The 22,456-nt window shown below is 37.0% G+C and overlaps 1 protein-coding gene across 3 annotated transcripts in view; it reads left to right on the forward strand.

The window, feature by feature from the left end:
• The window catches only part of TIAM2 (TIAM Rac1 associated GEF 2), a gene marked incomplete at both ends in the record, with an annotated part of 85,873 nt that overhangs the window by 17,966 nt on the left and 45,451 nt on the right, over positions 1-22,456 (forward strand). The window contains 8 exons of one of the 3 annotated variants that reach the window (XM_079532591.1): positions 6,789-6,974; positions 8,148-8,294; positions 11,292-11,354; positions 15,941-16,108; positions 18,647-18,751; positions 19,211-19,289; positions 20,204-20,296; positions 21,316-21,579. In XM_079532591.1, coding sequence (XP_079388717.1) covers positions 6,789-6,974; positions 8,148-8,294; positions 11,292-11,354; positions 15,941-16,108; positions 18,647-18,751; positions 19,211-19,289; positions 20,204-20,296; positions 21,316-21,579 — 1,105 coding nt within the window. Of the gene's footprint in view, positions 1-6,788; positions 6,975-8,147; positions 8,295-11,291; positions 11,355-15,940; positions 16,109-18,646; positions 18,758-19,210; positions 19,290-20,203; positions 20,297-21,315; positions 21,580-22,456 lie in introns of all 3 variants that reach the window. The other 2 variants (XM_079532592.1, XM_079532593.1) reach the window with 2 other exon arrangements.

Below are 22,456 nucleotides of genomic sequence, written 5' to 3' on the forward strand. Positions count from 1 at the left end.
ATGGAAAATTAGCCTCACTGCGAGGGCACTGCAGCTCTGGGTATATTTCTTTGTGTACTTTGTACGTAAGTCTTTTCTATTGTCTCATTTTAGTACAGTAATGTGAATAATGGCTGCTTGAAAGCATTCTGGACTTTTCAAATTGTAATATAATTGCATAATAATGTTTTATTTTCCAAGTTATTCAGGGTTTTCTGTTCTGATTCATATTTTCTGTGTACATTAGACTTATTTATCACATAGATTATAAGCAGAGGTTTTACTTTCAAGCATTGAAATAATGAGGCATTAATGAGAAGAACAAATGCATGCTTGGAGATGATTTTTATGTAAGTTTTCATATGCACCCTGCAACCACAAGTGGTTTATCTGTTACTATATAAAGCAAAATAGGGGGATCAGTAAGGTGATACTCTGTTTTCTCTGAATTGTCGTTAAATAAATTAGTACCTTTCCTCCTTTCCCTTTGGTGACTTCTGCGTTTCACCTCATAACTTCATTACAGTTTGCCTAAAATGTACCTGAGTATTTATCTTTTCTCTCACTAATATGTACAGGGAGATAACTTGTGTACTTTTAAGAATTTTACTCTCCAGACTCCCTTCAGAAGACCAAATTACATGTCTTCATTTTTCTGTGAAGCATCTTATGAAATATTGTCCAAAATTAGGTGAAAACTCACAGTAATAATCCTGGAATATATTATTTCCAGGGAATTTTAATAACTCTTGCTAGTTTCTCCACATGAAAATTCTCATTTATTTGTAATATCCAGTGATTTTTCTTTCTTCTACACTCTTCCAAATGAAAGAAAAATGTTATCTAAATTTGGTGTAACAGATCTTCTATTTAGATGGTCTTTGAACTGGCTAGATTAGAGCTCTACTTTCTGAGTGATTTGGTTTGATTTCTTTTTCAGGTATTACTCTTCGTTGTGGTATGACCCTCCTCTGCATTATTAGTAAAATTCTTCTCTTTTGGTAGTCACTAAGGAGTGAAGAGAATAAGCAGCCATCTCCATTCTCTTCGCTGCTGTAATTACTGTTTTGCAGATGGGTGAAATTCCATCTTTGTTTTGGAAAGATTTAATATAAAATAATGAATAGACATTAGCAAATGTAGAATTGTATAGTAGTGGTTGTGGGATGAAGCTGTTGCAGAGGTGTGTGCAAGAAGGCCTATCTTGCTGTTTTGTGGGGAAGGGCAGCTGGATTCAATGACTTTCTGAATTTCATTCCTGACTATAGACATGTATGTACATGTGTTGCTCTGAAAGACTGTATTTACAAAAGCTTATAAAAGACCAACTCACAAAAGTGAAGAGAAAATGGACAGAGATATGTATGTAGGTTACCCTGCAAGTAATGCCTCCTATTTATTTCCATGGAAACTACTATAGATACAAAGAGAACAGTAGCGCTATTTGATAGAGCACATTCTTAGCTACAAAACAATATTTTTCAGCATAGTCACCAGCATTAGATGTGCATTTTCACCAGTGATGACCCAGAGCCTGCATGTTGCGCTTGTAAACATCTGTACCAGCAGAGGTGACCCACTGTTGCCTCTGCTGAAATGCACTGCCCACTGCCTCACTGTGCTCACATCCACTGTTTGGTTTCTGTCAACATTCAGCAATCATTGATGAATGTCAATGGGTGCAATGTTTTTCACATGGAGGAATTCAGTGATACACCTTTGCTTTATGTGTACTTCCATGTCAGATGCCATTTTGTCAGACTGCCCCTCTGCTGCTCTTTAGGAAGAAATGACAATAAAAGTCTTTTTCCTGTCCCAAGATACTGAGTGACTCATTTATCCAGATGGGTGCAATATGAATTGTGTCTGAGAACTAGGATGCTAAGAGTTTGGTGTTGCTTGTAATGTGCTTAAAAAGCTGATCATACAAAACAGCAGCAGAAGTTTCTTTTAAATTCAGAGTTCCTTACGTCACTTAGTAGAGATGATTCAATCTAGGAAGATGTTGTGTAGGGGAAAATTCTGAATTTCTTACTGCTGTAGATAGTTGTGTCATGGGGAGCTGATGTTTCTGTACAGTGTAAGAACCGTTACTAAATCAAATCCATTTTAAAGACTTACTCACTGAGAGAATACCTTCATCTTTGTGAATCTTTACTTTTGTGTTACCTTAAATAAGTGCAATTAATTAGGTGAGCTTCAGGAGGCTTCTTCCTTCCCTCCTTCCTCTTGTTACTTGAAGTATTCTTACTCTGAGTTGGTGTGTTGTCATTTCTGGCACTGCTTTCAGCTAATTCTGTGCTGGTTTTGATTTTATTACATTGAGCTCTCTTACTTTGTAGCAAATGTGTATTTGAAAAAGAAACTGTTTTTCCTCTCCCTTCCGAAGGATGCTGTTAGCACTGCATGTATGATAGGAGGAGCCAGGGCCAGTCTCTAAGTTCCTCTACCAGCACAGCCTTTGCTGGGCCTTGTCTTTCACAGACAGCAGCCCTGAGGCATGCTCAGGTGGAGGTTCTATTAGGTATATCACCTACAGGAATGGCTGCATAGCAGATAAGACTTGTCCTTCCCTGTTAACTTTTTATAATCTCCAAAGCAGTAGTCACTGGTTCCTCATCTCACATTCTGGAAACCCTGGTCTGTGTGATCTGCTCTGAATGTATTTACTTCCTGGCTTTCCCAAGCTCCCAGTTCAGAGTTTACCTAGAACCAACCTAGCAGTGATACTGAACATGTAGAGATTCACTTTGTAGCACCTTCCTTCAACTTATCTGTTTGCATAATTTACAATGCAGTGAATTTACAATTGTCTCTTAGTGTCTTAATAGATTTTTCACTAACTTGGAAGAAAATGTTTATGTTCTGAAAAAAGATCATTACTGCTAAACTGCTGCTAGAAGTACCACATTGTGTGTTAACTGTTAAGATCTCATTCCTGATGTATGTGTCTGTTACCAAAAGTAGCCCTTTCACTTAGAACTCCCAACATAACTAGTCTTGTCCCTAAATCAGGCTTCCTGGCCTTAATTTGCCCCGGTGACCCAAACTAAATAATTTATGGTCCTAGCTCTTTGCGCTTCCTGCATTCTGTTCCATTTTAATTCTCTGCTATATTTTCCTTCTTGTCTCTACTTTACAGGGATCCAATTAGTCTGAATACTTTTTTTTTTTTTTTTTTTTTGGGTGGTCTCTCCTTGTCTTTCTCCCATTCTCTCTTATGCTGCCACAAAACCCAGATATCCTTGCCTCACATTTGCTTGTATTGAGAATAACAGCCTGCCTTCTGCCTCTCCTTTAATGGTTCTCCTAGAAATTCACTAAGAGGTGTTTAAATTGTGATTGAAACTAGGAGAGAGAGATAAGTGTTTTGGATGCCCTTGATGTTCAAGCCTGCAGTGCAGACAAGCAGCAATAACTGAGTGGGTCACACAGGGTGTGATTTTGTATATGCTTGTTTGTTTTGGCGTGCCTTCCTTCAGGCGGTCTCTCTTATCTCTTTGTGGACTCTCTTCTTGCTGCTATTAGCCTTTGTTACCCATTCCCACTCTCACTGCTGTCTGCTGCATGTGCTTTTTCCTGTTTGCTTTAGAACAGATTTCAAAAGGGCTGTATTGTCTGTACAGGATGAACCTAAGTCCTTGAGCTGTCTTTGGGCAGTCCTCTCGCATGGGCCAGTGATTTGCCTCACACAAAAGCAGAATGAAGATTGTAGCATTTAGTCTGCAGGCTGTAAATTAACTTCATAGATCAGGTCGTACTGAGCTTTGAAGTTGTTGCTTTTTTTATTTGTGAGCTTCCTCCATCTAGCCCTCAAGAATATAAATCTTTCGGAAGAATTATCATAGTTTAAAAGCCTTAGACAAATAGCAGCTGGTATTGGTTCATGGTCTCCAATTGTTTCCAGACATCCCTGGTTTTGATAAGACTACAAGACAATCTCAGAAATTCCCTGCCTACAGCTTTTGCTAATGCCATTAAATGTAACATCATGATTACCGATGCTTTTGGAGCTGATTAGCTAGCATCCTGAATGACTGATAAACACTTTAATTTAATTATTTCTTCAGAACATCCTTGTGTTGTACCTTACTCCCCTTCTTAGATTATTTTAAAATACAACTCATTTGAAATGAGTAATGAGGATTCTGAAGAAAGCCTCAGAAACACAACGCCTGTGTTCAGTGGGAACAGGATGCTCCAGTCCAGCAGCACCAAGAACAAGCCTTGCTCTATTCTTTTGAGGTGTTGACTCTGTACTCATGGAGATTTCACTCAAGAGGGAAAGACTTTGCTTGAACTTGTAGGTTTTGGCTTTGTGAAAAGCTGGCAACCGTGTTCTCATTCTATTTAGACATTGACGTGGAGGAAGAGCTGGTCACAAAGGCTCTTTCTGTTGTCATCCCATGTGTAAGATGCAGGCATGCAGTAAAATATTGAATGAAGAGTATCTGAGAGAAGAAAAGAGATCAGAATAAAGGACAATGTTCAAAAAAAAATCCAAGAAAAAATGATTTTTCTTTATGGGACACAAAGGATGCATATTTTGAATGTGTAGCATGAGATTGGAGGAGGTGTTTTCATTATATATGAGGGCTACACTGAAATTAATGCCTCCTATTTTATTCTGTTGGTCCATGACATCAGAGGCAGATGTTGGTGGTATGGTAGTAGAGACTGAACCTTCCCACCAATATTCCATTATATTTTGATGCTGTGCAGTGAAAAGGGAGAGTCTGACAAAATAATGTCTGACATGGGAACTGTGGATGAAGAAAAGGTATGTCACTGAATTCCTCCACGTAGAAAACATTGTATTCGTTGACATTTGTCAGGGATTGCCAAACGCTGAAGGAGATTGAGCACAATGAGGTGGTAGGTGGTGTGTTTCAGCAGTGGTGATGTGGAAGACAAGCCACATTTGGAATGGCCATGCAGATTTTCATGAGCATGACATGCAGGCTTTTGGTCATCATTGGTGAAAATGCTCATCTAATGGAGATGACTGTGCCGAAAAATACTGTTTTGTATCTGTTCTATCAAATAGTGTTATTGTGCTCTTTGTATCTATTGTAGTTTCCATGGAAATAAACAGAAAGTATGATTTTCAGAGTGATCTACATATATATTTCAGTTCATTTTCTCTGGACTATTCTGAGTTTGTTACTTCCTTCCCTTTCCTTTCTTTACCCTCAATGCCTAATGCTTCCACAACTATATGCTGTTTTATATATATGTGTGTGTATATATATATTAAAATATATATATATATATACATATATAGAGATATATATATATCTCAGTTGATGCCACAGTTTGTGAGTGAATCCTACCCCTATGATTCTGTGATTCTGTAATGTGTAGGAAAGCCAGAATAGGTAATGTCTCTATCAGTTGTAGTGATTTTGTGGTACTTGGCAACATTATAAGAAAATTGAACTGATATTCCTTCTAGAGGATGCTATCAGTCATACAGTTCACCTGATATTTTTATGGTGTTTATCAGCTTGTTTTCTAAGTTGCAAAACTGCTTGTTCCAATACTGATTAATTTAAATTTAAGGTGATATTTTTCTTTACACTCAGAAGCAGGCAAGGCATGTCAGCAAAATGTATGAAGGCAATATATATGTAAGAGAAAAATGTGATAAACTTTTTCCACAACCCTAAACCACCTGTTTAACAACAAGCTTACAGTGATCTGAACTGACATTTGAAGAAAAGCATTGTCAGGAGATTTTAACAACCTTCAATTGATGTACATGAAGTTACTGTACATTAACCTAATGTAGACATCTTGTCTGTCTTCTCATGTGTGAATGTGTCTATTATATTAAACACAGCTGCCTTCTTATTTGTACCATTTACTCATATTAATGTATCTTAAACGCCGTGGGGGAGATTTAAGCTGCAACTACCAATGTGTGAACAGAAAAAATTAAAAGCAAATTCTGACTTTAGTGTAGTATTTAAGTATCTGTGTTTGTGTAGATGAGTGTGCATGTATGTAAAATACTTCTGTCATGTGAGTCTTGATTCTGGATTTTACTCATCTAGTATATATTTGAGTCTTTTCACTTTCCTAATTTTATATTAAAATTAGATTTAGTTATCTGATGCATCTGCATCTATCTGTGTTAAATATGTTTTAAAATTTTATCAGGGTATGTATACATTCTTACATGTGGTCCAGTAATTTGTACAGAGTATATAAAACTTATTTTTGGATTATCACTGAGCACAGGCATGTCTTAAACTATTAGTCAAACAAAGAACTATGCATGCTTCCATTGCCAGTTTTGTCTCCTGTGTACAGATAGAGAGGCTGTAGGAAGCATGAGCAGAACCTATCAGTGCCACTACTTCACTTAGTGTAGTGAATTAGTGTAGCTATGTAGTCTCACTTTCAGCCAGGCAGCTATACAATCTAAACTCGTAAAATGAAGGAAACAAAACTAATCTCCAAGAAGAAAAAAGGAGAGGAAAAAAAAAAAAAAAAAAAGGCTTCATGAACCACAAGGTTATGTTTTTATGTAACTGCTTTTGTGGCTATCAAACTACCCGAAGTTCATGGTATGTTCATCTTGTCAGTATGCATTTGAGACCACCAGCTTTGTTTTATTTCAAGTCATCTTTGGGTTGATGTAACACAATATGACTGAATGTGTTTTGGCAGGGAATAACTAATCTAATCCATATAGCACCAGATGAAAGTAATTTACTGTGGGTTTGTGGAAGAGCTCAGATTTTCAGTGCAGCCCACAAAGACATTTTTTCCCCTTTTAATTGTCCCTTTTTATATCTAAACAGATCCAGCAATGGGAACAGAACCTGGAAAAATTTAACATGGACCTTTTCCGAATGCGATGTTACCTGGCCAGTTTGCAAGGTGGGGAGCTTCCGAACCCAAAGAGCCTTTTGGCTGCTGCCAGTCGTCCCTCAAAATTGGCACTGGGAAGGCTCGGCATTTTCTCAGTGTCATCTTTCCATGCACTGGTAAGTACAAATGTACTTTTCATGGGTGTGTCACACAAAAGCCATCATTATTACTGTATTTACATGTGGAATTGTGCTAGGATAAGTAATGGTTGCACCTCCATGCATTGTTCATTGCTGCATTGGGCCTTGTTTCCTTGTTTCTGCCTCTTCCTTGGCTGCAACAAATGTTCTTTCAAAGAGAAAGACTTTGAACCCATGACGATATATAACCATGATTTTTTTTTGGTCTCTGAGGACTTTGGAATTGGCCACTTTTGACCCATATCTAAAGAAATAAAATTAGACATAAATATAAACAAGCAGTAGTGTTGAAATTCTGTCACTGCAGTTTTGACCCTTTGAGTTTGAAGTTTTAAGTGTATATGACATAAACCCCTGGTTGTTACTTTTAGCAAGTGATTCTGGTACCTTTAGGTTGAGCTAATCTTTTGTGGAGATCCCAGAAGATCCCCCATTTTTTTCATTTTTTAGAAAATGTAGCCTCCTGAAGGGAAAATATTTTTAGAGTCGACAGAAACCTGAGGCAATCCAAATTTGCAAGTCACTTCTAGAAATGATGGCTTATGTTTCCAAAGAAGAATGAGGAAGCTCCTCTGCTGTTGTAAGCTGTTGTCACCTTCTTGGCTTCAAGTAAACTATGACAATAGCAGGCACGTTTCTTCTTTTTAACCTTACTGGTCTGTGAAGCTGATCTCTACAGCAAGAAATAGAGCGTGTTTTCTGCATAAGAAGCCAGACGGAATAGTAGCCTTGAAAGACCCAACAGAGAATCTGTTTCTCTCAGCCACTATTTTTATCTGTGTATTTTATTTCATTGCTTATCAAGAACATGAGAGTATAGCACTTTTATCTCCTATATTTGCCAACTTTGTCTTTCTTCCCCTAGCAATTTTATATCTGGATAATAGATTATCATTCTTTTTCAGACTCTTTTCATTAACTACTTCCATTGTACAGAGCAACATTTTCCAATTCCTTCCTATGATCTTCCAATTTTGCCTTATGAAAAAAATTATGCTGTCACACCATTTGAATACCAAAAGAAGCACCATGGCATATTGCACTGAGATAAACTAAAGAAACTTTCATTTGTTGTCTCAGGTTGTAGTAACTATCAGTATTTTGCTCTTATGAAAGTGCTGTAAAGAAGTCCTGTCTGTGTTTAAATAGATCTGCTCCAGGGATGAAGCTGCTCTCAGGAAGCGTACCCTGTCTCTGTCTCAAAGAGTCAGAAACAAGAAGGGTTTGTTTTCTTCACTGAAAGGACTGGACACACTAGCAAGAAAAGGAAAAGAAAAGCGACCTTCCATAACACAGGTAAATCTTATTTGCTGAGGATTTAGGATACTGGCAGCAGAGAAGGGCTTGTTTCTGCTGGGGCTTATCCTGCCTAATGCTGTTGGTGCATGGGGAAGGAGACATCTGTCCATCAGACTTGCCTTTACAATTTCAGTAGATATTATAGATTTGTAATGAGAGCATCACTTGTGAAGAGGCATTGATATATGTCTGATTTTGGATTTCTTTGGGTTAAATAAGGCTGATGAATGAGAGATTTTGACCCTGTGGATTAGCATATCTGCAGTACAAGGCAATCTCTTTTGAATCTGTAAGAAAACTCATCTTATGGCCATCTTGCAAATTGTTCTGAAGTAGGATTTCTTTGGAGAAAGCCTACATGCAAATCCTTAATTCAGTGTTGTGCTGACATGTATCTGGGACTCTGAAGTACTGTTGCAATTTAATACAGAACAACATTGGTGAATCTTCACGGAAAAAAATGGAGCAGCTGATCCAAAGACAGCGGCCTTTGGCATTGCCTCTCACAGGAGGTATACAAAGCAAACCTATCCATATTTGTATTGTTGTAGTCCCAGAGCTGATGAAACAGATAATTTAGCACTGCAAAATAACACATCAGGATTTTCTGGTCTGGTTATTTATATTTTTAATAGGTAAATATTTATCTGCGTGTTGCATTGGGATGAAGCTTCTTTGAATGACTGTTAGGCATTTTTTGCATATCAGTTGAGATGTGTTACATGGTGACAATAAGAATGAAAGCTCAGATCTGTCTTTTGAAAGAGGGAACTGGTTGAGAGATTTTCTCTAGGTGGTCCTTTTCATATATTTTTCAGTGTTCTCTGTGACGGGTGAGGCTGGTCTGTGAGTTCTACATCTCTATTTCTTTATTAATAACAGGCCTGAGGGAAGGATTGCTGTGCCTATTAGCTTCATTTCCAGCTGAGCTGACACCTCTCACTGCCTTAACTGCATGATACATCCTCCTGTATGCTTTATAGTCTGGGAAGGGGATTCTGCTGAGCTCAGGGACAGGGAATCTCATTTCCACAACAAGGCAGAGAGGCTCCTGCTGCCCTCCCAACTCTTTCCTGAGCACAGGCAGAGGTGTCCCCAGTGTGTCCTCACCCTTTTTGCTCCAAAACTTGCAACCAGCTGGCCCTAAAAAGTGTTCATTTTCATCCAAGAACTCAGATTCTTGTATTTATTTGATTTTTTTTTTTTTTTAATTAAACAACCTACAATAAAATTAAGGAAATGTAAATCTTGAGTGTTGCATATTTAATAACACTGCACTATGACTCATACCCATAAAAGTGAAGAATTTTTAAAAGCATGAATTAAAAACTGACCCTTGAACCTGGAAAGTGTCTGAAAAGGGAGCCATGTCATTGCTCAGACTAGTGTATACGCACGTAATTGTAAATCAGAATAGGCCTGGGGCTGCCTTTCTTGTCAACTTTTCAACCCTCTGGGAAACTGGGTTAAGCAGGAAAGTCAGGGTTGGTTCTCTCTTAATTGTGCTCCGACATCTGTTCCAAAAAATAGGTTAAAAATTTCTTGCACTCACGGATTTAATTAAAGTTCATTTGACTAGAGCTAGTATGGTTTTATCTGTAGTACTGTAGCCTCAAAATTAGATTATATGTTCTTGAACATTGTTGCAGCAGAGAAGTTTTAAATTTTTTCTTATTTTTATGTTGTTAATAATAATTCAAAATATAGGGTGCAGAGTTTCTATTCCAGGAGGCTTTCGTAAACATTAGTGAAGTGACTCAGTCTTTTAGAAACCAGTTAATAAAACTGAACTGTAGCAGATGGGGGACGTCTAGGCTCACATTATCCTCAGTTTCTTAAATGCTTATCTGCTTTTCTTCAGTCTAAACGATAAACTATTTTGAGAAATCATAAACAATAAAATGCTTTGACTACATCTGCGGGTAAGACAAGAAAGAGGAAGTTCAAAAGTAGTGCCTGTTTTACACGTTGTCAGAAGCTGTATTTCATGTGAAATTTCAGAAAAGAGTTTGTTATTGTCTTGGATTATCCAAAAGGTTTTTCCAAGAACGAAAGAAAAAAAAGAAAGGTCAGATGTAAGTCAGATGATATCGTACTGATTTGTTCATTTCAGAGGGAGACTAAAAGAGCAATTTATATTTGCACTTCAGGACAGTAATGTTAGTACCTGCAAATCTCAAGCTCTTATGTGAACTGTACAGATCTATCCTTATGTTTATGCAGCTCTTATCATCAAAATATCTGATTGTATCCTTAGCTATTCATTTTTTATTTAACTGCATGAATAGTCCTAGCATCTTTGTGAGATACTATTAACTATTACTTCCTAGCCTCTCTGTAAAAACTACTTTCTACGCATATGGGAAATGTAGGTTGCAGTTTCTGCTTTCATCAGTTCCGAAGTAGGGCAATAGTCAGCTGTTTCCATTTCTTGCTAGTGCTGGTGGGAACCATGTATGCTGTTCTAGCTAAAATTATATTGCTATCAACAGTGCCAGGCTCACTGTTCAGGTAGATGAGCTGAAAAATTGTAGGGGATGAAATTTTCCAAGACTGAAACATTAATTTGAAATTTTTCCTTTAAATCATGATGAGATTTATTGCTAATTGTACCTAATGATGTAGCAAATACTGAAACTGTAACTTAGAGAAGAGTGCATGATTGGATAGTCATTGACTTTAAAGTTACTGCTAAATAGTGGGTAGAAAAAAACAAGTACGTGGATGCTTTTATATATGTTTGATTGTAAGTGTATACATACTCTGAAGGAGAAAACGGACTTAAATTTTCCTTATGGAGGGCGAATTCCTATTTCCTCAATACTACTTCCCATCAAAATAAAACAATCAAAAATGCAAAACAATCCCTGGTTTGGGAATTAGATGTATTCATTTCGTTTTTGTTTCTTCGGTTATTCAAAGAATTTGCCTAACACACATAAGCAATTAATTTTTAATTTGTTTAGCCTATTTATTTATCTGTATTATTAATAGATTTTTGACTCTGCTGGAGGACATGGATTCGCCAGTGTCCAGAATTCAGCCAACTCTGCTGAGGTAAGAGAAGCCTGTCTCTATTCTGCACCGTCTTATTTTAAAATTCCCAAATATATTTCCTGAATATATAAGCATGTTATGAGGCTGGTTCTGAAACCCCACCAAGGTTCGTAAGAGTCAGTGTTAGATGGCAGAATTAAAATTCTGCTCACTTTCAATTTCTCAACATGCGTGGTAGCCTTTAACAAGTAATGATAATAATAATAAAAAAAAAACAAACAAAAAACAAAACTAGAAAATTCTTTACAGCACTTGTCCTTACTGGTATACACTGTCTGTAAGGTCTAAGAAACAGATTTTGAACTGAGTTTGTTTGAAAGTTTTGCCTTTGTATTGTGGCCAATCCTAAGCTTTATTTTTCCCCTTTGTCTAGTTCAAGAGAACCTGTATGATTTGAGTGTTAAGACAAATGAAATTTAACTTAAGTCCTGTGGGCAGAGAAGTGAGTTAATGTACATGGGCCAGGACATTGGTCGCAATCCCTTTTGGTTCCTGCAGCCTCTCTGGGGATAGCATTACAATCCACTGGCTGGAAGCAGAGCAGTAGACTCTCAAGTCCATAACCATGCACATGTAGGAGCACTTTGTGTTGCCTAACTACCGTGGAGCTTATACAGACAGATTTTTCTTCCCTCCATAGGCTTGAACAGATAAGCACCAAGTAAAGAATTAAGTATTAGGCATAGAGTTTTTGGACTTTGTTTTGTGTATAGAATTGCAATATGTGCCAGATGAAAGAAGGGATTGGTCTTCCCATCTACTTTTTATCCCTATTCTTCTTTTGTTCCTGAAACAGTTATATTTTTTTAATGTAGCTTAAAACTAAGGAGAAGACTTTGAAGAAAAGAAAGAAAGCATGTCATAGTGCTATTTCTTTTCATCTGTGTAAGTGTACCAGGTCTTAGACAAAAAGTCAAAATCCGCTTTTTAGAATAAAATCCTGATTTTGAAAATGATTAACTATAGTGAACAGTTATAATGGATTTCATGGCAAAGATTTGGACAAAGTTCAAAATCTTTCATACATTTTCCTATTGTTGGATTTTTGGGGTATTACTACGTGCTATGTGGTTTCTTTTCCCATCAAAGGTATTCATGTGATGGCTAGGTAATTAAGAAATGTGTAATTATGAATAAGCTATGTCACTGAGAGGTATCTCCAACTGACAGCACCTAATCCTGTAATGTTGGTTTTTTGCCTCTTGAAACTATCTTCACTTTTTGTGTGTCTTCTGAAGCAATGTACTGAAACAACTGAATTCCCTTTGTTCCTTGACCTCTTGCCTGTTATTTTCTGGAGTGGGAAAGTATTTATGCTAAGTCACCCCTCTCTTTTCCAAATAAATCATGTGAGATTTCTGGGGGACATGATCTCTTGTAGAGACAACTCACAAATTCCTCCAAAATGTACCACTGATTATGGTGTCAAGTTGCCTCAGTTTCACACCTCAGAAATAGCAAAAAAAAGTCAAGTCCTCTTAAATCTTGGGGAGATTTGGTCTCTCCTAAAACTGGTATGAGACAAACTAAATCTCTTGGATGCAACTCCTGAAGATTCTTTCCAAAACAATGTTGTGTTGCTCTCTCATTTTTGCCTCTGACCCCATTGAGACTGAGAGATCAACAGCATCACCTGATGCAGCCAGATTTGCTGTGGATTTTGTGTCCCCTGGCATCTCTTGCTCCTCTTGAACCTCTCTGAAGAGAGACAGACCAGTCTTGGAGGTGGCACAAGGCAGGAAGAATGACATTCAATTCCCATGGTGCTGAATCAGGAAAGGCTCAAGGTCTGTCTCTGCTCTATCTGGGCAAAAGCAACTAGCATACAGTCAACCTTGCTGCAGGTTTTGGACAGGCCAATTACAAAGTCAAATGGGGCTGTTTCAGGGCTCAAAAAATACTCCAACTTAGGTGTTGAAGTAGAGCTCTGGATTTCAACTTTATTTCTAGAAAAACATTACCATCTGAACTGTACTTCAAAAACCTTTTTTTAATGGGAATTAAATACAGTGTGGGCATTTTTAAGATCCTGACATTTTCATGAATCACACGACAACTCAGAAATGATTCATCATAGCTCTGAAAACCGTTACTTTGGCTTTAGCCCATTTTCATAGGCTAATTTCAATAAAAAACAAAACAGGATAAAAACTTTTATTAAATACTACCCAAGGAATGCAGTAAATTACAAACAGCAAACTCTGCCTGGAAGGCTATATTTTCCCTGAAAGAGATGATAAAAATGGAGACAAGCAGTGGAGGAAATTATGAAGTAATCTATTGGTCCTGCAGCAAACCTATGTCCACAGTGTGTGACAGTCTGCAAGTCCTGGCATATATTTCTGGAAAACTGGATGGGTTGTTTTAAATTTATGTGGCAATGAATGAATGAACTATTGTAGTATTAGTCACATTAGTGGGCATAACAGGAAAAAAATTTCTTCATGTCAGATTTTCTGAGATGGAAAATGTGGATGAAGCAACAGTATATTGACTGCAGTTAAGGAACATATTTTTGTTTAATAATAGAGACAAGTTTATCTTGTGGTATGTATTTGAGCACTAGTGTACATGGAAAGAAAGGGGAAACATCGTACATTGGAGGAAGAACTTTTTCTTGCCATAAATGTTACCAGAAGAAGGTGGCCTTACTTAAATCTATTTCTCATCACCTTCATCCTCTCTTGTTTTGATTTTTTTTTTCTTTTAATCTGTTGCAAAACTGAGATTCATTTTTGTTGAACAGATACAAAGAGCTATTATTGCAGGACAATAAACCATTTTGGTAATTACAAATCTCTGAATTAGTGGGAGCATCTAACTAAGTTATTGTAGCTCAAAGAAAGCTGCTGGAGAATTCAGTCTGACCATTTCCATCTCTTGCAGTATACTTGCCTTGCCCTTTCTCCTTCCTGCTATATATGCTGTGGAAGACCATCATTTGCTCCCAGGCACCTGATTGACTGGTTTCTCAGAGGACCACAGATCCACTGGAACTATCTTTTTCAACTACAGCAGTTTTACAAGCAGTCTGGAGCTGCAGCCACTTGAAGTGAAACCCCACCGCTGTAGATTTCATTGTTCCATTAATTGCAGTGGCATAACAGAACTGCTGTTATGTATAATAGTTCTATTTTAGTAGGATTTCCATGGACCTATGCTGGTCAATATTTCATTTTCAACAAGTTATAAAGGACAGTTGAGCAATCAGTATAAGATTCTTGAATGCTCTTGATTCATTAAAATAATTCTGCCACAACCAGCACTACTCTAGCATAAAAATTGTTATTGTGGTTCATCTGCAACCTAAATTTCTGCACTGTTTAATAATTACGTGAATAGGACTGTTTATTACATCTTTTTTACAGTCACAGTTGTTATTTAGAAAAACAAAATAATATGGTCTCTTTGTTGCTGTTGATATATTGTTGTCAATAACTTTGATGCCTGAAGCAAGGGAAGCAGTCCCTGTGCAGTGATTTTACTGCAGCTTTTAATTGCAGTAGACCACTGGGCTTGCGTCCCTGCAGAGTCAGGAGGAAAAATTGCATAATCAGGAAGCTTTTTATAGGTGGCAAAAACATCCCAATGCAAACCAACAGGGACTGAAAACAAACTAATGAAGAAAAAGCAGTCAGAAGTTAGGCACTGTAAGATAGCTCAGACTATCTTAAGATTTACCTTGGATCACAGCTATGCTGCTTTCCTGGGTTACTGTCACTTTCCTTTGGCTGTAAGGAGGAATTCGGGGAGCACCTCTTTGTAAAAGAAATGCCTTGATGAGGACAGTGAAGTGATGTGCTGAATAGGCAGACCCAAATAGAGAAGTGAAATTTCAGGTTTAGAAGTGCTCATAGTGTTTTTCTTTTCCTTGTGAGGTTTCCTTTCAAATGTCTAGCCTGAAGTGCAGTGCAGAACATTGTCAAAATGATGGGTGTGAAAATGACAGGGATTTTAGTTAGGGTGGATGTTGTATTGGATCAAGCTGAGTGGGTTTGGAGTGAGTGTGAATATGAACGAGATTGATAAACAAGCAAATACTCTGCTAGCTATGAATTAATGTGATTTCAAGCAGTAGATAGGGTAATACTTTATTTCTGCTTTAGTCCTTTAATATGTTATGGCAAGCCTTGCTCCATAGTGCTCTCTGCTGGAAGTTTAGTATATTGTCATCTTTTTTTTTTCCTGTCAAAATTACAGAAATTATGTTTTTTTCAGATCTGTTAATTAAGTAAAATTGTTGTACTCAGCTCCTCTTAAGAAATGTTTCCTACTGTGGTACAATGTCAGGTATTTACATATTTTCAGTTATAGTTAAATCAACAAATAATAAGAGAAAAAGGCATAAAAGCCCATAATGGGAATTCAGTGGCATTACATTCCATTATCAAGAAAATCAAGTTATAGACATTAAATGAGAATCGGTAACAGAACTTTGCCCCTTATTTGCCATGGGAGTATACACAGTACAATGTCTAAAGATATGGTGGTGTATATGCACTGGAAACTGCCAATGTAAATGTACATTTTTTAGTATTATTTTTGCAACATTCACATATGATTTGCATTTTTGCCCTGGCTTCCAGCAGCAAGTTGATGAATTTTCGAATGTCTACTGCTCAGTACCGGACAGCATCCAGAAGGAGAATGCTTGGGAAACACAAACGTATGTTCACTTCTGTGACGGTCAAGGAGTAGCTTTAACTCTGAAACCGGAACACAGGGTGGAAGATGTTCTGTCTCTGGCATGCAAGGTATTCATTTGTCATATGCTTCAGAAGGAACATAATGTATTTGAGGACACCCCTGTCTCTGTATCAACATTTTGAGTGGTTGCAGTGTTTCTTTCAGTAGCAGCATTTATGTGTTGTAGCCAAAGTAGCAAGGCTGTGGAAAACTTTTCTAGAAGTATTGATCAAGACAGAGAACACTGAGTCCTTAATGAGTGATGACAATTTGCCAGGTAATCAGACTCCGAGAGATCTCCCCATGTGTCCACTTCAAGTTGTCATTGCAGCAAACTGAGCTGTTCTGCACAGATTAGTCACAGAGAACTATGAGGACTAGTTGACTTAACAAATGAGGATAAGACATTTCAGACTGCTATGACAAATGCTTATCGGATATGTATGTTTCTTAAAGGGCTTTTAACTAGATATTTTTGCTTTTAACTAGATATTAATCCTACCCGAGAATTTCCAAGAGTGCATTCTGTTCTGACAGTCAGTGTCATAAATCTGAGAGATTGCAGTATGTCTTGGGACAGAAAATTGAATCACAACTTACCTAGCTCCTCTGTCTTTATTTGTGCCAGTAGTTGAGTTTAGCTCTGATTTCATGATTCAAATCAAATTATGCAAACAAGGTCTTTGAAAGAGATAACATTTTATACTCAAATCATGTTTTCCTGTTTTCTAACAAGTGGTAAATATATTTTATTTAATTCACAAGTAAGGAGTTAAAATGGGGGAAAAAAAAAAAACTTCTCCATCTGCAGTTTTTGGCATTCATTAGTGTGAAATCTCAGGTAAGCTCATTCAGCTGGCTGGAAGTTGGGGCTTTTAATGAAGTAAAGGCTCCACTTCAGTGACTCTTACCGTGTGATAATTTTGTAAACTGAATATAGAAAGAAAGAAATTATGAAATCATACAAGTTTCTGAAAATCTGGGATGTACTACATATTTTAAAGCAAAACGAGCACACACTTTTAGACAAGACACAGTATTGTCTACAGTGCATTACTGGGGAGAAATTATCTCCTCATTGCTTTTGCTGGTGTATACTGAATCCTGGAGAAACAATTTATGGCCTAGTTTACTTCTCAGAAATACATTGTATGGCTCAGGCTGAAGGAATTTTAAGAGATGGTATTTCACCAGCAGATGGCACAGTATAGCTGAAATATTGGGACATTTTTAAGATAACGCGTAAGAAATATATCTGAATGATGAAAATAAAATTTGTAAACATAAAATTAAATTGAAAATGAAATTCCTTACCTCTCTTAATCCATCATTCCAAGATATTTGGAAACAGCTGGCTTTTAATTTTTCAATGTCTGTATCAGATGAAAATTTAGTTCTAAATTATTTGATTTTTTTCTAAAACTTCTTTCCCTTTTATTTTTTCTTCCTCTTCCGTGTGCAAAGCTTTTCATAAGCATTCTCTAAAGCTGACTACTTTCTGCTCATCTATCCTGGGTCTTATATTTTCATTCTGCTGGGGTGATTGTAAGGAATCTTTCTTCCAAACAGAACATTTTTGAACGCTATATGTATAAGGATACAATTCAAAGCACTTTTTCTTCATCATTCATGTGTTATGGGTTTTATAATTTTCTCATTTCTGTTTTCCATCTGAGGTTTTGAGTAGCACATATAGAAAAAAGAATGTGCATTTAAATTCAGTTATTTAGGATATATGACACTTGTAACTCATAAACTGCTATACATAATAAAATGGTCAAGTAGTTACTAGTTATTCAGTAGATTTTGTTTCCATAAGCTGCAGAGATATGTAAATGAGGTTAAATAATCCTAAGGGATGCTGTCATTCCTTCTGTTTTAATCATTCCTCTCATGTTTGCTTTATTAATATGTTAAAAAGAAATATTTTATGTAGTGCTCTCAGTAGAATCCTGGTTTCAGAGAAACTCCTATCAGTGGCTTTGCATTTTCAGGCTAATATTCTCTGGGAATATTCCTATCTCCCTTTGGCTTCCTTTTGATACAAGGTTTTGGCTTTGACCTCACATGGTGAAAAAAAATGGGTGAAATTCTCTGATCATAGATGAAACCCAGCAATAAAAGTAGAATCAAATAAAGGCAAACCCTTTGGGAATCTGCTTCCCACCTGATCCCCTTTTCTAGCAGCCCATATTTCATACACATTTCCTATATGAGAAGAAAAAGTTGCTAAGTAGAACTGAGTCATTACAAGTAGTTACAAAAAAAGGTGGTTCTGAGTGTAAGTTCAAAAGTACAGAGAGCAGTTATGATTACCTCTGGAAACATATAGCAATGTTCAATTAATCTAATAGCCAAGATATAGTACTTATGAAAGGAGTTGGGTGAATTTTAAGGGAAAATGGATGTCGTACTTCAACATTAGCTTTGAAGCAAGGCAGCTAAGTTTTGTTTATACCACAGAAATAGTTAGAAAATGACTTGTTTAAAATTACTTTTGCACGACTTCTAAAGGATTGTGCATATGCTTGTGTGTGCGTCGCTGCTTTGACCTCTGGATTCTGGAAACAAATAATAAATTTAAAACCCCATTCTCTTTTCCTTAGATGAAACAACTGGAGCCAAGGAACTATGGGCTACAGCTCAGAAGACTGGTTGATGAAAATACTGAGTACTGTGCTCCTGAACCATACGAATACATAGTAGACCAGGAAAGTGTGATTCTTCTTAGATACAGCTCAGTGATGTCTGTAGCTACAGTTGAATTATCACCTATGAATGTGTGATTTAGATCTAAAATAAGGCTTTAAAGCTGCTCATGCATTGAGCTCTGCCATCCTTGTTCACACAGTTCATGCCTGTGCAGACATTCAGATGGGTAGGCACTACAAACACTCTCTTCAAGAACTGTTTGAAAATTTAAGTGGGGATTTTGGTACAGACATAGTGTCAGTCTCAACTCCAGACTGTCTATATCTAGTTTACTCTGCATTTAGTCCCACTGATTCCAGTGATGCTTGCAGTGTAACACAGTTCCCTGTGTAAATATACCAAAGTTTGGCTCTTTATTGATGCAAATGGTACTGCGTTTCTTTCCTATGATGTACCTTTATGTTTTAATATTTACAATTTCATAATTTTATCACCTCTATTTCTGCTTTTTCCAACAGGTGTATGATGAAATAGAAATTTGCCCATTAAATGTTTATCACATTCATCTTACAAAGACTGAAAATATAACTGATTTTGGTAAGTTTAACCAAAACAGCTCTCAGGAATTTTTCTTGTTATTATCCTCATTATCTACTTTCTCTCTTCAGGAGCTTTCTGCCATTTTTAGAGCCATCTTTGCCAAAATCTGTCTGCAAAAGACTCCTGACTTTATAATGAGCACTCAGATTGGTTGTTTTACACTGGCAAATGCATTTCTTATTTCTCTGTTTGGGAAAGACCCATTGTCTATTCTTCTGTATACAATAAATTATTCAAGCTTGGAATTTTCAGAAGAAAAATGTCCTTTGCCAAGGTTAATACTATCAACCAGACCATGGTCAAGGTCTGCCTTCTTTTTTTTTTTTTTGTGTCGACACAGGTTGGAACAGTATCAACAAATTCTGACAGTCTTTTATCTGCAGGAGGTATTTATGCCTAAAAATGAATATATACTTAGCACAGGTATCTTATTAAAGTGGCTCTGTGCTGTTTTTCGTCTACATGTTTGTGGGTATGAATGTTTGATTTTTTTTTCCTGGCCTCACTTGGATCTGTATGGATTTAAGTTTGCTCCATTTATAGGTTGGGTTTCCAGTTTCTGGAATTGTTTAAAACAACTCTCTGTCTCACAGACACATTATGGAACTCATACTGTAATGATAAGCTGTGTTATTGAACCATTCTGTGGGGCTTAGATACGTATTTTTTTCAAACTGTATTTCTCTTTTTACTGCACAGCATGACATTTCCTCGAAGTTGAGAAGACCTGTTAATTTTATCTGTCCTAAAAATGGCTGAAAAACAATAAGATAACTTTTCTATGATCTGTAGATGCTTTCTCATGAGAATTATTAACTAGCTGATTATGTTAATTCTACTAAATATACAAAATAAAAACGTTGTTCCAGAGAAATTTGATTTTATTTGATTTTAAACCTGTATTACTTCAGGTTTTGCTGTCACAGCTCAAGTTGATGAAAATCAGCATCTCACACACATATTTGTAAGTGATGTTCTCCCTGATGGGCTTGCATACAAGGAAGGTATGTACCATATTGGCATTTAACATTGCACTCCATTGTCATATCTGTCTCAAAACATGAAGGAGATTTAGTACTGCTATCTGCGAAATGGCTCTTGGCTTTTACTACTCATACTTTTCTTTCCTGATGACCATGGAATATATATGCTAGTAGGAAGGATAATGTACGCAGAATAACTGAATTATCCTGCCAGTATAATTAGAATAATTCTCCCGTGGAAACAAATTTTGCATTTGTTGATCTGACCAAGTGTTTTTGCATGAAGGAGCAGGCTGAAAGAAGAGATTTTCTCACACTGGGAAACCTCATGGGCTTGGTCAGTCTCCAAGACCCAAGACTTTCGGTGTTGCTAGCAGTAAAAAGTAGCTTCTGTCATGATAATATTTTTCTGTATACATTTCTCCAAGCTCCTTCTCTACTGTGGTGCTCAGAAACTGCGTTTCTCTTTGGCAGGATCATGTTAGTTCTGGTTCTCTGAAAAACAGAAAGGAGAAAACAGAAAACATAGAAAGTTTTAATAGCTACCTGAGAATAATGACCACTTAATTGCTGCAAATCTTGAAAGACAGCAGTTGCTACTGTTTAAATTTATACAAAAGCCTATAAAAACTTCATCTACTGTTATTTTGCATGAATGATTTGATCTATGTGACTAGTTTCTTGTTCTTCCAGACTGGAATGATGTTATATGTATTATTGTGCTTTATGCTGATGCCATCTTTTGTAATGAATTCAGGATATGTGAGTCATGAGAGATGCCTCTGTTCTGATCTTTTCAAAAGTTGCACTCATCTTCCATTCTAAATCCTCTAGCATCTCTAGGAATAAGCAACTTGTATCAAAGTAGGCATGAGATTAAGTTGTATTTTTATGACGCATATAAAACTTCCATCAGTTCTAACAGACTTATGGAAAATAAAAATAAAAGGTGAAACATTGTAAAGTTTGGTTTGTGACTTTTCTGTTTTGTATTCCATCCTTCTTTTTTCTCCTTTTCCTCTCCTTTCACATGCTCCCAGGTCTACGAGTAGGCAATGAAATCCTGAGCATAAATGGAGAGCCTGTGTCTGATCTTGACCTTAGGCAGATGGAGCTGTTGTTTTCAGAGAGAAGCGTAATGCTCACTTTGAGAATGAATCACTGTGGGAGTCAGCAACCCTTGTGTGCATCCTGGTCATCAGATGGTGACATTTCCAGGGATCCAAAAAGTTTGTTGCCACCTCCAAACCAGTCACAGCTTCTGGAAGAGTTTCTAGATAACTTCAGAAAGAATACAGCAAATGGTAAGAAGTTGACAGCAATGTTTTAAAACCTCATGTCATGTTTCTGCTTGTGCCTCAGTAAGAAACCCAAATGCAAACAACTGAAGTTCCATTTATGCTCCATATATTGTCTGTTATTTCATTATTTTCTATAAAGTAGAAATAGAATGAGATATGATCGTGTCTTCTGGAAAGCTACATTGTTTTAATCTGTTTGGCCATACCATCCAGCATTACTGGGCACAAGTTGCTGTAATGTTGGGTATCTCCAGTACATCCATTTCCCAGGCATGAGTGGTTGAAGTAATGTGATGATTTTCAGAGGCAGATGTATTGCTGTGTTTAACATGCTTTACAAATTCTGAAATATTGTATACATTAAGGGTACCCTGAATGCCATAATCATTAACACCTCAGAAATTAGTTGTTCAGCTCTGCTCCCACCCTAACATACTATCGCTAGAGTGTTCCAGTTGATTGTAGCCAATTGCTGTGTAGAGTAGAGCCTTTGAAAACAGTTTTCACAGAGTCTGTTTTGCTACCATACCTGGGTGTATTTCTTATTTAATACGATAGTGCTGTACTAAACATTGAATGAAGTTCAGTTGTATCCTAATGGTGCTGTGTCAGGGGCAGAACATAATAGGTTTACATATGAGGAATACTAGACAGTGAAGGTGCCAGAAGACTGATAAAAAGACGCCAAAAGACTCAGCCCCTTGATGATTCTATGACCTTGCCAACCCCAAGGAAGGTGCTAGTGCTCAATGCTGCATCGTCTTTCTGGATGGAAATAGGTGCTACATGGAGGGGCATGGTTACCCTTCCCCTTCCTGGGACAGAGGATCTTACACAGGAGCCGTCCGCTAGAGAACTGGCTCAGATCTGAGTGTGAACA

This window comes from Tetrao urogallus (assembly GCF_951394365.1).
Source record: "Tetrao urogallus genome assembly, chromosome: 2".
Taxonomy (NCBI): domain Eukaryota; kingdom Metazoa; phylum Chordata; class Aves; order Galliformes; family Phasianidae; genus Tetrao; species Tetrao urogallus.